Source organism: Piliocolobus tephrosceles, chromosome 6, assembly GCF_002776525.5.
Source record: "Piliocolobus tephrosceles isolate RC106 chromosome 6, ASM277652v3, whole genome shotgun sequence".
NCBI classification, from domain to species: Eukaryota; Metazoa; Chordata; class Mammalia; order Primates; family Cercopithecidae; genus Piliocolobus; species Piliocolobus tephrosceles.
In genome coordinates this window covers 123,831,010-123,848,071 of record NC_045439.1, presented here as the reverse complement: position 1 = coordinate 123,848,071, position 17,062 = coordinate 123,831,010, and the positions used below count along the sequence as shown (strand labels likewise).

Sequence of the window (17,062 nt, the reverse complement as noted above, 5' to 3'; positions counted from 1 at the left end):
GAAAGAAAGAAAGAAAGAAAGAAAGAAAGAAAGAAAGAAAGAAAGAATCTATAAAGACATTTGGAGCATTTGGAGGAAAATTAGGAAAACTTGACTATGGGTTGGCTATTAAGTTATTTTCGGGAATTTCTGTTAACTTTGTCAGGTGGAAAATGGTATTGTGGCTGTGTAGAAAAATATTCCTTTTCGTAATATACACTGAAGTGAATTGTCATTTTATCTGTAATTTTTTTAAATATTCGAGCAAAATAAATAGAAAATGTGACAAATGTTAACAATTGTTAAATCTAGGTGATCATTCTATAGATACTTATTTTGTTAATATCTTCTTTTTGGATTGTTTCAAAAATTTTATAATAAAATCCTTTTTTAAAGTTTTCATTTTGTAGCTGGACATGGTAGCTCACCCCTGTAATCCCAGCACTTTGGGAAGCCTGGGCAGGTAGATTGCTTGAGCCCAAGAGTTCTAAACCAGCCTGGGCAACATAGCAAAACCCAGTCTCTACAAAAGAATGCAAAAATTTTGCCAGGCAAAGTGGTGCATGCCTGCAGTCCCAGCTACTAGAGAGGCTGAGGTGGGAGGATCACTTGAACCTGGGAGGTCAAGGCTACAGTGAGCCATGAGCATGCCTCTGCACTCCAGCGTGGATGACAGAGTGAGAACCTGTCTCAAAAATATAAACAATAAAGTTTTCATTTTTAAATGGTCAACAAGTCTACAGCAAATTTAAACAATGAAAATTTGAAATACAATATCTTCCTTAAAAGTTAGCATATTTTCTTAAGGAATACTACTCTGTACAAAGAATTCCCTAGATCTGTAAGCGTTCGGACAAATTAAAATCTTGTGTTTATATAACATATTTCTAAGACAACAATGAATTCTGTCACTAACTATATGAGTAAAATGAACAAGAAAACCACTAATAATGATGTTGCACATTTTAGATTCTTATTATTCTTTTTCAAGACACAGGCATAACTGAGATATCTTAAAATCACTGACTTTCAAGATTTGACATGATGATAATGGCTCAAGATCAAGTCTTTCCTTTGTGTTAGAAGTGGGGGTGGGACAGTTCCAGACTTCCACAGTTGTACCAATGAACCCCAATCAGACGATTTTCAAGCTACTTCTCCTTCGGTGGGTGGGCATCAGAGAGAAGCTAAGAGATGGTTTTGACAAAACCCAAAATGTGTCCAGACCCCTCAAATAAGGTAGCCTGACCAGGTTTAATCCATTCTTAGGGCTTAATATGGATCTCAGTTCAAAATCCTGGTCTCTTTTAATTCTTGTCCAGTTGCTAAGTATATTGTTTGTTTGACCCATTAACTCTGCAAGTCATGTTGGTCCATTCTTCTTCTTTACGGTTTTGCAAAAAACCTCAGGTTACAGTTTCAAATATCTGTCACTTAAACAAGTAAGCATTTATTATTTTTAATGGGAGGGCTAACATATTGCCACAAAAATACAGTATGGGTACTGAAGAAAATATACACCGACTCTCAGGTCATCACTGAGCCTTCCCAGCATCATCATAGATCCAGCATCTGACTTCCAGAGTACCACCAAGAAGAAATCAGAGGCAGATGACTTACAGATCCATGGTCCTTGACTCTAGAGAGTCCAACCAAAATGTGTGGATCCATTTAATCATTTCTACAGAAATGAGAGGCTACTGCTCCAAATGACTTCTAACCACTCACTCATCCATCACTCAAAGCATGTGATACAATTGATCTACTGGTCATTAGCAAAGTAGGTAGAGAGTGGTGAATCAGTGGAGAGAGCTTGGTATTTACTGCTGCTGTTGCAGCTTTGGTAGCACAAACAACACGGAATTAGGACAGGGATTTTCAAAGTATTACCCATGGACCTCTGGGCACCCACCTCAAGATCTTTTCAGGGAGCCCATGAGGTCAGAATTATTTTCACAATTACAGCAAAACATTATTTGCCTTTTTCATTGTGTTGATATTTACACTGATGGTGGAAAAGCAATGGTGGATAAAACTGCTGGTGCCTTAGCATGAATCAAGGCAGGGGCATCAAATCTGTATTAATAATCATTATATTCTTCACTGCCACAAATTTTCAGGGGGAAAAAAGTTAGTTTCACTTAAAAGTGATACTGACTGTGTCACCTTACTAGGGCTGCCATAACGAAATACCACAGACTAGGCGACTTAAACAACAGAAATTTATTTTCTCACAGTTCTACAGGATAGAAGTCCAAGATCAAAGTGCTGGCAGAGTTGGTTTCTTCTAAGGCCTCTCTCCTCCATCTCCAAGCAGATGGCAGGCTTCTCGCTGTGCCCTGAAGAAAGGGTGGTCTTTCCTCTTTGTGTGGGGCACACTGGTGTCTCTTCTCATGGTGTGTCCAAATTTCCTCCTCTTTTTCATTTTTTTGAGACTGAGTCTCGCTCTGTTCCCCAGGCTGGAGTGCAGTGGCGCGATCTCAGCTCACTGCAAGCTCCGCCTCCCGGGTTTACGCCATTCTCCTGCCTCAGCCTCCCGAGTAGCTGGGACTACAGGCGCCCGCCACCTCGCCCGGCTAGTTTTTTGTATTTTTTAGTAGAGACGGGGTTTCACCATGTTAGCCAGGATGGTCTCCATCTCCTGACCTAGTGATCCGCCCGTCTCGGCCTCCCAAAGTGCTGGGATTACAGGCTTGAGCCACCGCGCCCGGCCATTTCCTCCTCTTATAAGGACATCAGTCAGACTGAATTAGGGCCAACCTTAATGGCCTCATTTTAACTTAAAACCTCTCAAAAGGCCCTTTCTGCAAATATAGCCACACTCTGAGGTTATGGGATTCAGGGCTTAAACATGAATTTAGGGGGCAAACAATTGAGCCCATAATACTTACAAAGCAGTAACAATTATTCATTGTATTAAATCTCAACTTTTGAGTACATGTCTTTTTAGTATTCTGTGTGACAAAATGGTAAGTACACATAAAGCACTTCTGTTACATTCCAAATTATGATTGTTATCTAAGATCACACTTGTGTGGTCGTTTGAGTTGCAAGTTGAACTAGCTACTTTTTCCAAAAAACACACATTTTTGCCTGAAAGAACAATTGACAGGCAACTATGGTTATTCAGACATGTAGATTTGCCAGCCATTTTCTTAAAAACAGATGAACAGAGCCTGTCATATTAAAATAAAAAACTGATAGTTGTTGCTAATCTTTTTTTTTTTTTTTGGACAGAGTCTCACTCTGTCACCCAGGCTGGAGTGCAGTGGTGTGATCTCAGCTCACTGCAACCTCCACTTCCTGGGTTCAAGTGATTCTACTGCCTCAGCCTCTCAAGTAGCTGGGATTATAGCCACGCGCCACCACACCCAGCTAATTTTTGTATTTTTAGTAGAGACGAGGTTTCACCATGTAGGTCAGGCTGGTCTCGAATGCCTGACCTCAAGTGATCTGCCCATCTCAGCTTCCCAAAGTGCTGGAATTACAGGTATGTGCCACCATGCCCAACCTGCTAATTATAAAATCTAAACTTCCAGGAAAAATTAGAGTTTTAGGAAATTTATGTTTGCCACTGTGAAGTAGATTGCTCACCAATATTTAAACATTTTTCCTGATTTAAAGAGACCAGTGATTATGTTAACTACTGTAATATTTTGGTATTGAATAATAAAATGTGTGCTAACAGGTGGAAGCTGCTTAACAGTGAACCAATTTTCTCAAGTGACCAATGGATGCGTTAAGAAGCGTGCGTGGGTGAACATTCTATCCACATTTCAGGATAAACCAATGTTTTAATGTAACGGAATATGATAAGTTCACTAACATGGTGTCAGATTTCACATCATAACTAACCTTCAAAGAAACTACCTTTTGTCATGTTATGGTGCAATATAAAGAATACTGTATCCACAATATTTTGAACAGGCTGTTAAAATACTCCTTTGTTTTCATAATACATATCTATGTAAGGCCAGATTTCTCTCATATATTTCAACCAAACCAACATATTGCAATAGGTAGAGTGCATAAGCAGACATGAGAATCCAACTGTCTTCTGATACACCAGCTCTTCTCTGATAGATATCTGAAGACTATGATCACTGTGATACCTCCCTTCCTTTGGTCTACAGTCTCCCATATGTTTTAGCTATTCCTCCCAGGACGTGGTTTGAAGTCTCTTAAACAACCTAGTATCCTTTTTAAAACACGTTGTAGTTTGTCTACAACTCTCAAACCATATGTGTTACTACCAGGAGCAGGGGGTAGAGATAAATAACACTAGCTCAAAGTTCACAGTCCCAAATATTCTAAGCCTGGAGGATGCCCCTTTTCAATCTCTATTTCATTTCTTGGCTTAATAACCCACAAATTTGCTCCCAAGCATGAGATCACAATCCAGCCAAGACTGAAGAGTACCACAGTCAACCCAGCCTCCAACACTGTCCCTTTCCTCTGAAAATGAGTTTGCCTGACAAAAAGAACATGACACAGGCTCCTTCCAGGAAGAGTTGAACCTCAGGATTCATCCACCTTGTGCCTGCTCTTCCCCTTTCCTGCAGAAGAGCATCTCACATAATGATAAAAAACTACACAGAGAAAGAAAGGGCCAGTTGCCCAGACTATCCTATGGCCACTTCAGGGAAGGGTATCAACTGAGAAGCTGAAACATTCTCAAACCATAAATGCCAGAATGAAAGACCAAAGAAGACATTTGCCTAGTGTACCAAAAAGATCACTGCACTGGGATATAGATACCCAATTTCTTGTATGTTCTTTTGAGATTGGGTGACTTGGTCAAGTTGCGAAACCTCTCTGGATCTTTCTAGACTCTCTCGTCTGAAAACTTAGGAGAGTGAATATATGATCTTTGAAACATCTCCCAGTTGTGGCATTCGAGGATTCCTCTTCAGAGGTGCAATTGATCTTTGATAGTGGAAGAGAACATGACTTGAATACTCCAAATATGTAGACAATGTGAAACTCATTTCTATACAGCTTTAGAATATATTATATGGTATGGAGTAAATCACAACAAATTAAACTTACCCACCATGTTTAACTCAGGCTAATATTAAAAATCAATGTGTTTTAAGTAGTGGTCCCGTGTACACTAAACAAATGTTAAGGCAGTTTTCCATAAGGCAGCCTGGTGCCAGGCAGTGAGCCAGAGGGGAGTTGGGAAGATCTGGCCATGGCTCTGTCACTTACTAGCTTATCTTCCCTGAACCTGAAATACCTCATCCTTAAAACGGATTCAGAAGGCACTTTCTGAGCACTCACTGGGTCAGGCTCTGTACTGGTACATGGTATACAGGGATGAACAAAACAGATCACCTCCCTCAAGGGTCTCGACCTAATGAAGAAGAGAGAAAAAGGGTTTTGAGTGCAAAAATAAAGATAATTACTGGATGCCATGAAAATTCTGAAAAGGGTGAGCACTTAACCCAGATCAGTTTGGGGTAGTCATTTAGGAATTCCCAGGGAAGCAAACAACTAAGCTAAGACCCTGAAAATGCAGAGGATTTAAAGAGAGGGGCTAGGGATCAACTGGGGGATAGACGCAGGAAAGGGCATCTCAAGCAAAGAAATATGAAAGAGCACAGAGCATTCAGGAAGTAAGTAGTTCAACGCAACTGCATTTAAGGGAGCAAGTAAGCTAAGGTCTTGTGTTTTATACTGTTTTGTCCTGAGTATAATACGAAGCCACCAAAAATTTTATGTATACCATTCCATAATTGCTGGAGACATAGAATTAAAAGCATATGAAGGTGGAATCCTCCCAAGATTCACCATCTGTATTAATCAACTATTTTTGTTGTAATTGTGATCTATAACAAACAACCCCAAAATTTCAATTGCTTACAGTAACAAACATGTATCACTTTTGTTCACTGGTCTGCAGGCTACCTGGACTTGGCTTCAAGATGTGAGTTGGATTTAGGTCTGTTCTATGTGTCTTCATTCTAAAGGTCAGGGTGAAGCAGCAATGATTCCCTGGAGAACACTCCTTTCATCTCAAAGGATAGAGGCTAAAGAGTGCTGGTGGAGGCCAGGCACAGTGGCTCATGCCTGTAACCCCAGTACTTTGGGAGGCCGAGGTGGGCAGATCACAAGGTCAGGAGTTCGAGACCAGCCTGACCAACATGGTGAAACCCCGTCTCTACTAAAAATACAAAAATTAGCCAGGTGTGGTGGCACACACCTGTAATCCCAGTTCCTTAGGAGGCTGAGGTGGGAGAATCGCTTGAACCCGGGAGACAAAGATTGAAGTGAGGCGAGATCATGCTAGTACATTCCAGCATGAGCAACAGAGCAAGATTCTACCTCAAAAAAAAAAAAAAAAAAGAGAGAGAGAGAGAGAGTGCTGGTGGAAACTCATGATGTGACGTGTCTTGAAGCCTCAGCTTAGAACTGGCACACCATCACTTCCACTCATATTCTATGAATCAAAGCATAATGAAGCCCCAGTGTCAATAGAGCCTGTAGTAGGAAGCCCTGCAAAGTCACATGGCAAAGAACCTGGAGGTACACTTCTATTACAGGGAGCAAGTGAAGAGCTGGGAAGCTGCATTCTCATCAGGATTCTCAACTTCTGTTTCCTCCAACTAATTCTATTCACACCGGTTTCTGATGGCTGCTTCTTGGGAAAGTCACCAGCACTAGAAGGAGCTCAATGAGTCTCATATGTATGAGTCAGAAGCTTATTGCATCAATCAGTTACCTCTTGAAATGGCTTTCAAAGACTAGTACCTAAGGCCAGCTACACTCAAGAGTCCAAGTGACAGTTCTTTATTCTTATCTGGTTCTCCCCATGAGGCCTTTTGCTCTATGCCATCCCATTACATCGTCTGTCACTGAGACCATAACATTTCTTATTTTTCTCTTTTCCTATCTGCTTTTTGTTAATCAGCAAAAGAATGTTAGACTTTATGTATAGAAATAACTTTCCTTGGAGTTTATGGGGCAGGCATGCAGCTGTATGTAGGGTGGAAAGTCATCACAAAGGTCGTAGGCAAAATAGTCATAATTAAACCAAACCATGGATTTGGATAAGACCTTCAGGGAAAGTGTGAGGATTAACCTTTTTAAATTCCTGCTCCCTGTTGCAAAACAGCAACAACAACAAAATTCATACTCTTCTTTCATGGTTAACGTTTAATAAGGGTCACTTTTGACGAGCCTATCATATTGCTTTGTTTGACAGCACTAGAACAGAGATCAAAGGCAAGCAAGACCAGTGTCTTGTGACACTGAGGAGAGTTTTTGAGAAGGCGATGACTGGGTCAAAACTCAGAGGTCAAACAAGATTAAAACTGAAAATCAGCCGTTGAATTTGGCCAGAGCTGCTGCCTCTGATTGCACAGGTTGTGCCTTCACAAGGGCACCTGGCAGAGAGGAGAAGTGGGGCTAAAATTCAAGGCGTGCTCTGCCACCAGCCGAGGCCCTGATGTGGGGCTGCAACTTCTGGACAGGGAAGTCCTTTCATAAACCACACAAAAGTGCAATCCGTTTGCCAAGCTTGAACCCAAGGGGCTATCTCTGCATTCACCCAGCACAGCCGCCTTTTCTAAATCACACAAAGCGCCATGTGGGCTACTGGCCTGAATTTAGTAACTTGGAGGAGGTTAATGGAGAGGACAAAATTTTAAATTTACATGAAAACCCTTTGTAAACTGTATATATACTATTCAAGTGTAAAGAAGGGTAGGAAGAGGTGATTCACAAGCTTAGCAGGGGACAGGAGAAATTACAGTGACCGCAAGCATTTTCTGCCTAACCCACAGCATGTGAATCTACATGAGATGTCTAAGTACCCGACAAACTCCTCAGTGGGAAACCATCTGAGGGCAGACTGGCCAGAAAGCACAGATGGGAGTGGATGTGATGATTTCTACAAGTCCATTCTAGTCACAAACCCCAAGGCAGATTTAGCCAGTGGGGCAGAAAAGCCCCAGACAGAAGCACCTGAGTCAGCTTGACCTGACCTAACTGTCAGGACCCTTTGATCTTGCTGGAGCCTGACTTGGAGAAAACATCTGGTTCTGGGGATTCTCAGGGGCCATATAGTGTGAGACTGAGGGGAAGTTTTTGTAAAGCTCTGTAGCACTGTGACTTGGGGGATACGCACAGTGCTACAAAACCTACAGAGACCTGTACAAAAACTGCAGGGGCGAAAGTGCCGTTTCCCTGGGATATCCTCAGCCTGGGTCCCACACCTCAGGAGATAAAAACAGCAAGCAGCTTCCCTCCTTGCTTTGGAGTCTGGGAAGGATAGCAGGAAGCTGACTGGACCGGGGAGATGACCACGGCTGCTGACCTCTCACTCACTGCTGTTCTCTCTTGGGTAAAACTGGCATTTCTACATTTTCTTACAGCACATTTCGGGAATACAAAAAGGTATTTCCTAAAAACTATTCTTGTCTTGCTTTCATGTTGATTCTATTGCAAAAGAGAGTTATATGAGCCACCTCATACGGAATTTCTAAATTCAAACCCCTAGAGAGATTTACCCAAGTGCTTTGCTTTGTGGTTTGGGAAGATGGATTTGAAGAGAGATTGATTTGTTTGTAGGCAATCACCAGCCACAGTTGCTCACTCTAGAGCTGACTGCCCTGTAAATCACCCAGTGCTTCATGCCACCCTGTCTCCTCTTGCTGTGCCACATATTATCTGCCTTTAAAGCAGCACTGGTGGCTACAAATGCCTTAACCCTGCAGTAGTCATGGAGCCAAGACCCACCCCTTTGACGGTGCCAGCTTTCCAACACAGAGGGCTGAGTATGGGTCTAGAAAGTGAGAGCAATGTAAAACAATAGAAAGCAACAGTTCAGAGCACTGCATCAAGTGTACTGTGCTGGAACGGTCCGCCATAGGAAATATGCTCCTCCATACTCCTCAGACAACAGCCTTCCCAAAGCAAACCTGTCCCTACCTGCAGATGATTACATCATCTATGAACAGCTGGACAAGGAACAGGTGCCATCTTTCATGGAACTGAGCCTTAAAGATCCTCCAGTCCTAAAGCTAATGGGAAGAAAGTAGGTGGGAGCAGCGCTGAGGTTTTTGGAACGTCCTCAAGTGCTGTGACACTGATAAACTCATCTTTGGAAAAGGAACCCGTGTGACTGTGGAACCAGGTAAGTAACTCATTTATTTATCTGAAATTTGAAGTTAAGGTATCCTCCATCTAAGGAGGCAGAAATAATCCTGAAATGGGAAATGGGTGAAACAGCTAGTGTTGAGGAGGACTCCTGGGAAGAGGTGAAATATGGTTAATCCTTTCCATAGAAGGGGAGCAGAAAGTGTCTGTGAAAAAAGACTTTGGGGCATATGAAAGGACCCGTACAGCTCAAAGGAAACAGAGAACTCTGCCCAGTTCATCGAATTCGGGTCAGGCTGTAGAAACCACAGAGTCATTGGCCCAGCTCCCCTGAGCAGAGTCAGAATGGACACGGAATGAGGCTGACCTGAGTCCAGATGGTTTTCCCAAGGTGATTCCAAACGTTCTGACCTCCCTTATGCCAAATACATCCTCCTGGGAGAGCTCAGAAATGAATCCATCTCCTGGGCATGGAGGGTGAGGCAAGAGCAAGTAGTCCCTGGTGTTGTGATATTTCTCTTTAGAAGAGAATAACCTGTTCCAGACATTTGTTTCTGTTTGAGGTGCAAATGAAAACTAGGTTACTAGTGAGAAATATGGGACATTCTAGTTCCCACTGAGACCAGATTCCAACCAGGACAAAGTGAATGTGTAATGCCTCCAACTAAGAAATGCTTTGAAGTCTCCAGCACACAGCCAGGAGCATTCGCTACCACTCACCAGTGTTCAACGTTTTTGCGAAGAGTATATGGTACCATTCACTTATTAACAGTTATGCAGGAATCAATGCTAAGATTGATTGTTGAAGGATCATGCTCAACACAGAAGGCATATTTGATGTCCTTTCAATGACATTTGAATTCAACAGTGTCTTGCTAAAAAATAAAATAAGACAGTGGTCTCCACCTGGCAGCAGCTTCCAGTTAGATAGTACATATTAATCTTAAGTAAGAAAATGTAATAAACCAATACAAAAACCCATTTCAAAGGTCCTAGGGAAGTGTAGCAATAGGGGTCAGTGGTCCCAAATCAGCCCAACCAGCTGCTAGAAAGGAAACAGCATGCTCTGCCCTGGCTGGGACTTTGGCACTCGGCTTAGGTTTTTCTAGGTAAAAGAAGGCTCTAGAGAGATAGGGTGGTGATGGTGGGCTCTTCTCAGAGACCAACTGGGGACAAGGCAGTTCCAGGCATATGCAGTGAAGGAGGCTGAGGAAGGGGAAGGACAGGCATGAGCATCCCCAGACCTCACACACTACAGGGAGAAAAGGGGCAGGGGCCCTGCCATCAGGGAGAAAGATACCCGAAGCTGTGCTAGTGGAGTCAGTGCAGAGACGTTCAGACTTTTTTAAAAAATCAAAATCTTAGTAAGATTTTGAAATTTTAATTAATTTGGGCCTTTGCCTTTAGACCTCATTATCCTTAAAATTTTCACTAAAATAAGTCTATCCACATTTCCAACAAAGCTAAAGACTGATTATCTTAATTTCCCTTTGTTTGCCAAGTTTTTCCTAATGAATTAAGCTCCTCTGTTTACCCATTTACTTGGTCCATATGTCCCTAACTGTGGAGTGCAGTTCATCGAATTCGGGTCAGGCTATAGAAATGGTTTCAGATGGAGAGACATTCTTTTTACTCGCATGGATCTATCTTTTAATGGCTATCAGAATAGTACAACTAGGCTATCAAACCCATGTGATTTCAAGTTTCCTTTTAATTATATTTTAAGTTAAAAAATGAGTAAATTTGTTTAAATTATTAAGCAAATTATGACAGATGCATGTGATGAAAAAAGGCGGGGAGGTGTGCTTAATTGAAGTTTGGGAAATGTTGAACTTTGTATTGGTGAACTTCATCAGCCTTTGAAGTGAAAAAATAAGGGGTATCCAGAGGGGGCACGACCTAGAATATCTTTGAATGGCACCTGCTATTTTTAAGCAGCCAACATTTGATTAAAGGGACAGCACTGCAAAACCCAGGCCCTTTATCTTCTCAGAAGCATTTTGATGCTTTTTTTTCCTTGGGAGCTTCTTTCAAGTTCTTACTTATGGAGCTCCTGGGTAGCACAAAACTAACAGAATAGTTCTATACAAAACCACAGTTGTAGATCCCACACTTTAGTCATCTGGATAGAGTAAACCTGGAGAGGCCACTTAGCTTCATAAAACAGAACAGAGAATGGGACAAAACAGCATGGGATAAAGTAATGTAAATGTGTACTTCTACGGTAACAACAGCAGCAACGGGGAAAGGGGGCATGGTCTTTGGGAACATCTGCATGGGAGTGGGCCATGTGAGGGATTTTGAATGCAATCTATTATTTTATGTTATAATTATGTAACTACCACTCTTTGAGTGCCTACCATTTATTAGGCCACAGCACTAAGTCCTTTAATGAATGTGATTTCACTCAGTCCTCACAACGATCATGTGGAATTAAGGTACCATGACTTGCCTTTAATGGATCAGGAAACTGAATCTCAAAGGGGTCCCTCAAGATCACACAGCTTAGTAAGTCACCATTTGAAGCACCGGCTTGATGCCATAATCTGTGCTCTTAAGAACTCTGCTCTTCCATCAGGACTACAGCTAGACTAGGGCATGTGTGGAGGTTTCTCCTGCCTGGCCCAGCCTCTGTCTCAGACCTCTAATGAGCTCATTTTCAAACTGAATCAGAAACAACAGTTATGCCACTTCCCTTCCAGTGCCATCCCCATCACTTTTCTCACCAAGGAAGAACTTCTGAACCCTTGCCAAAACCAGTTACCCAAAGCAGTATTCCCCTTCCCCAGGAGGAGCCAGGTGAGGCCTATCTCTCACATTACACCCCTGGAGACCCAGGGTCCCTAAATACAGAAGGTCCAGACGATGATCAGAGCATCACCCTTTCCCTCAAGAAAAGGAGTTCACATAATTCTGGCCTCATCAAGATATCTCCCAGATTCCAAGAGATGACCTTCCCATTCCTCCAGACCCACTAGCCCTTGTTCTGGCATCTGGCATTCCCTGTCACTCCCAGTGAGCATCTCCCGGAACAGAGCCTTTGCACCTGCAAATCCTTCCACCTGGAGCCATTTTCTCCCAGGGACTCACACAGTTTTCTCCCTCCCCTCCTCCAGGTCTCCACTCAAATGTCATTTCCAGTGAATCCTTTCCCTACCACCTCATGTCACTCTGAAGACCCCTTTCCCTGCTTTATTTAGAGCCCTCATGTCTATTTGAAACTTTGTATGCTCATTTGCTGTCTGTTTGTTTCCCTTGCTCTGTGAGAGAAAGGACTTTGAGTTGTTTCTTATTGCATCTACAAATACACTGAAAGCACTAAGTAAACATTTGTTGAATGAGTGAATGAATAAATAAAGGAATGAATGAATCAGAGAAAAAGTCGGCTGTGGTGTAAAGCTAAAGAAAAGAAAAATGAAAGAAAGCTGATAACCTACAGAGCCAAGCCCGAGTCCTGGCTCTGCAACCCATCACAGGTCACTGCCACTGTGTGCCAGGCACTATTCTAGGTGCCAGGGAATCCACATGAACAAAGCAGCCATGAATTTCTGCCATATTGGAGCTTATTTTCTAATGGCAAAAGACAGATGGTAAACTAAATAAATAAATAAAATGTACAGTATGTTAGGGTGGTAATAAGCCCTGAGAAGAAAAATAAAGCCGGGAAGGAGAATAAAGTGGACTAGTGAGAGGGACAGCGTGCAGTTTTAAACAGAAGAGTCACAGAAGGTCTCACTGGAAAGGGGACAGTTGAGCGGAGACCCGAGGAAGTGGTAAAGTGAGCCATGCAGACCTCTGGAGGAAGAGCACTTCCAGGCAGAGGGGACGCAGTGCTGCCTGGGGTGTGTGACTGGAGGAGGGGAGGGAGTGACGGGGAGAGAATGTGAAAATGAAGTCAGATTGGTGATGGGCTGGGGATAGGGTGGCTTGTAGGCCACTGTAAGGACTTCTGCTTTTGAATTCTAAAGGGAAGATTGGAGAGTGGAATGGAAGTCACATGTAACCTAGAGAAAAGATCTAGAGAGACAGAAATGTGAATACCAGTCCTTACCCATGGCCCTAAGAAGTGGGCACCCTCTTCATATCACATAACACCAAAAAAATAGCTTCTGTTCTTTTTCAGCAACCTGTCCCAACAACCCTTCCTGCTTGGGAGCTCTGTTCTTAGTGCAATTACATTCCCCAAGCTTCAAGTAAAATGTATCTTCTCTGAGTTTAGCCCTAATAAACATTCTAATAATTACACCGAGGCTCTCTACTTCACAGATGCTGTATCTAATCTTATAACCTATAATACAGAAGATGTTATCCTCACTTCATAGAGAAGTCAGATAAAGCTCAGTGAGTTTAAGGAACTTGGCCAAGATTACACACTTGGAAAGGGACAGAGTCCAAACTAGTTTTGGGATCTTCTGACATCTTTCTACTTCACAACAACTAGGAACCACCCTTCATGTTAGCGATCCTCCAGCTATGATCTAGTCTTTTAAGGATGGTAAACTGATCTGAAAAATCCATATTCCCTCCTTGGTTTTTATAGGTGACATACAGGCAATCTCATAGATTCTGATGTTCACATATGACAGAAATTAATTTGACTGTCACTTCTAAGTGTGAGTGTGTCATTGAAGCTTGCTAAAATTTTGTATGCATGAATGTGTTATTAAAATGGATGGAAAAACTTAATTCTATGTTGTACTAAGCAGTCTGGCTGCTGCACAATACTTGGCAATGATGCAAAACTATCAGATATGAAATAAATTTTCCCTAAAAGGTTGGAATGCATGGTATATATAACCTGCTAGGTCCCTGACCTACCTAAGTGTAGCCCAAAGGTGGAGAACCACTGCTCTATGACCAACGTTCCACTCTTCTTTCCTCCTGATCAAACCAAAAAACATCTTTCCAGTCTGTATTCATTCTCTCTTATTTGAGCACAAATTCTGTCAGATTGTAATACGGGCAAAACTTGGATTTCTATTTGACACTAGAGTCACCTCTTGTTCCATCCTGAAGGACAACCTGTAAGACTGAGGAGAAGAAGCTAGGCCAGATAGGACAGAAAATAGCTTGTGATGAATATCACGTGACTTGGCAACTGGGGCTAGGGTTCCTGTAAAGGGAAAAGCAAGGTAGTTTTTGGATTAGGTATGTCAGCTGTGCCAGACCACTGATCTTTGGCAAAGGAACCTATCTGGAGGTAGAAAGACGTAAGTAACCTACTTTTCCTTCTTATGACCACTATGTTTGCAATTATATTTTTTAAATATTTATCTAAGTCACCAGGTTGGGAAGCAGTGCTCCAGTAGGTAATATATCATGGGATGGCTTGAGGAATAGGAACTGAGTTTCCGATAAAATCCAGGATAGCATCTGTGCTTCAGTGAGCCGTCTTGATCCATTGTCCTTCCTAGAGAGTTTCTATTCCCTCTACCTGACTGTAGAAAGCTAGCCTCCTCAACATCCATGCATCTACCATGTATAGATCTAGGCCACCACTGTGATCAGACCCACATGACAGCACTTCTCGGTGGTGGACACAAGGTGAAATGAGGAGTACGCTGAACCAGTAAATCAGAGACCAAGTTCCAATCCGTCCAATGCGTTAACTGACAGTGCATTATCTGACAAACTCTGTGATTTAACTACACTGAACTATAGTTTCCTTATAGTTAGATGAAGAATTTCCAAGTTGTCTTCCAGCCCTTGCCCACTATGATCTCGATTATCCCCAGACCAATTCTTATGAACAATTGGGAGGAAAAGCAAGGAAACCCAGTGGTGTGACTGTCCTACCCAGTAGGAATTCTGTGATTTAATGGGGAAAAAGAAAGCACTGGAAAGGGAGTGAAAACTCTCCCTATGCATCCCTTTATTAGCCCTGGTGTGATCACAGAGGTTTGGAAAAATGATGCCTTAAGGGTCCTTTCAGTCCTATCATCTATTACTCTGATTCAGGGGCTGGAAACTGGAAACTAAGTGAAGCTCGCCCAACTCAGCCACTCGCTTAACCACCTTTACAGTGACTTTGTCTGTAAGATGGATCTAAAAATATCACCTCCTAGGGTTTTATTTCGGTAACTTTGTTGAAGTAGTATAAACACCAGCTGTTTAAGTAGAAAAGTATTTATACAAATGATAGTCGTGATTATTATAATCCTTTGGATAAACCCCAAGTCTTTTGCATCAATGGCTCTTGCTCCAACCATTGTGTCTTTCCACCTCTTACTGAGGCACAATCCTGTTGTGATTGATTTAGTTGAGGCTTATAGTTATGGTTCTACCTACAATGGCCATTTGGCAATTCTCTGCAAAATATGTGAAAATGTTATCCTGAAGCAAGATCTGAGAGTAAGAGATGGCAGGTTGAGGAGATAATAGCAGAAACTAAGGAATTGCCTAAGTGTCAAAACTCAGAAGATAGCAGACATCAAAAACGCTGCCAAAATATAATGCTCAGATCTCAGAAACCCTTGCAAAGCTCTGTCTCCAGCTACACCCTTTCTGCTCCACCCACCCACTTCCAAACAGATAAATTAGACTGCCAGGGAGCAAATAGGTAGCAAGGTTTTTTGTAATGATGCCTGCAGTAGTGCTTTCACAGCACAACTCTTCTTTGGAAAGGGAACTCAACTCATCGTGGAACCAGGTAAGTTATGCATTTTACTACAGCTCAGTGTGTATATTCCTTTAGAGTTGTTGTAGCATAGTACTGAATAAGTGGGGCTTCCTAGGAAGTGAAGAGTTCTAAATTAGAAACCCATTATTTGTTGCAAACAGTAGGGGTAAAATTTGGGACCAAATGCATTAGATTTCTCTCAAGAAAATATTCTGTATATGCTTGGAAATTCCATTCTGAGGCTTGGTGTTGATAAGTTTTTTACAACTACTGAAAAAAAACCCTAGGTCAGGCTTCTAGTTTTGGGCTCCCTGGAACCAGGAAAAAGGCAAGTTGTGGTTGAGGAAGGTCTCTCCAGTATTTATGAGGGATAAAACTCATGGTCACAGTGTAGGAAGAGGGAAAGTTAGAAAGAAAAAATGTATTATGAAAGAAGGAGTTTTAAAAAGAGAATCTCTCCCTCTCTCTCTATCTCTCTCTCTCTCTCTCTCTGATGATAAGAAGCCAACCTTGCCTTTGTCACTTTTTTCTGAGAACCTGCATTAAACCAACATAACTGGCTCAGATTAAATGATTCTCAGGGTCCCATCCTGGCCTGGGTCTGCTGAGAGCCGTTATCTGCCCACCTCTCCTGTTAGCCCTGAAACTGGGGACTCTGCACAATGGCTCAGGATCCTGCATCCAATGTAGAAACACAGCTACCAACTCCAGGACAATAGAAAAGTTGTGGTCCCCTACTGGAGACATTGTCTACTGGTAGCCTGCTCCAGTGTTTGGAAATTCAGGGACTATATTCTGGTAGTTTGGGTAGCTGCCAACAGTCAACCACTGAGACCAGTTCAGAGAATAGCCTTCAGACACCTTCCAAAATGCCAAGTCCATTGGGAGAGCCATTACCTCTTGCATGATTAGGTATTGATTTTGTTTATTCAGAGGAAATAAATAAGTAGGGAATGATACATGAATGTGGCTAGGCTATCTGACAAAAAGTCCAAAAAATGACTGGTACTATCAACATGGTCTCTGCCTCTCAGAGAATACTATAAACTTATAGGGGTTCTCCACTGCCTATTGCTTCCAGGGAGAAGAAGAAATTTCTACTTCCAGTAGAAATTGGTGAGTTTTATTATCTTTGAGGGGAGAGAGACTACAGCACTGAAAAGGAGGGAAACAGAATCATGTTGTAGCTGATTTCAGTCTGATTGATGGTTAGCAAATTGCATCTGAGCAAAAAATACTGTGTTTCATTTTCCCCTAAAATCATTTCCACTTGAAATTTGGAATTATCTGTAGTGTTAGAATCAAATCTTTGAGGCTGTGCCTTTGGGAGTCTTGGAGAAGAAGGAAATTGATGAAACTGAT

General features: G+C 42.1%; 5 gene segments (V, D, J or C); all 5 read left to right on the top strand.

Annotated features, from left to right (window-relative positions):
• The window catches only part of LOC111554712, a 729,812-nt gene that overhangs the window by 620,320 nt on the left and 92,430 nt on the right, over window positions 1-17,062 (top strand).
• LOC111554720 overlaps window positions 1-17,062 on the top strand; it is a 687,176-nt gene that overhangs the window by 603,986 nt on the left and 66,128 nt on the right.
• The window catches only part of LOC111554726, a 522,394-nt gene that overhangs the window by 440,527 nt on the left and 64,805 nt on the right, over window positions 1-17,062 (top strand).
• Window positions 1-17,062, top strand: part of LOC111554718 — a 654,935-nt gene that overhangs the window by 576,711 nt on the left and 61,162 nt on the right.
• Window positions 1-17,062, top strand: part of LOC111554715 — a 367,088-nt gene that overhangs the window by 341,472 nt on the left and 8,554 nt on the right. The window contains 1 exon segment of the C gene segment in view: window positions 9,071-9,118. Within this exon segment, the coding sequence occupies window positions 9,071-9,118 (48 nt within the window).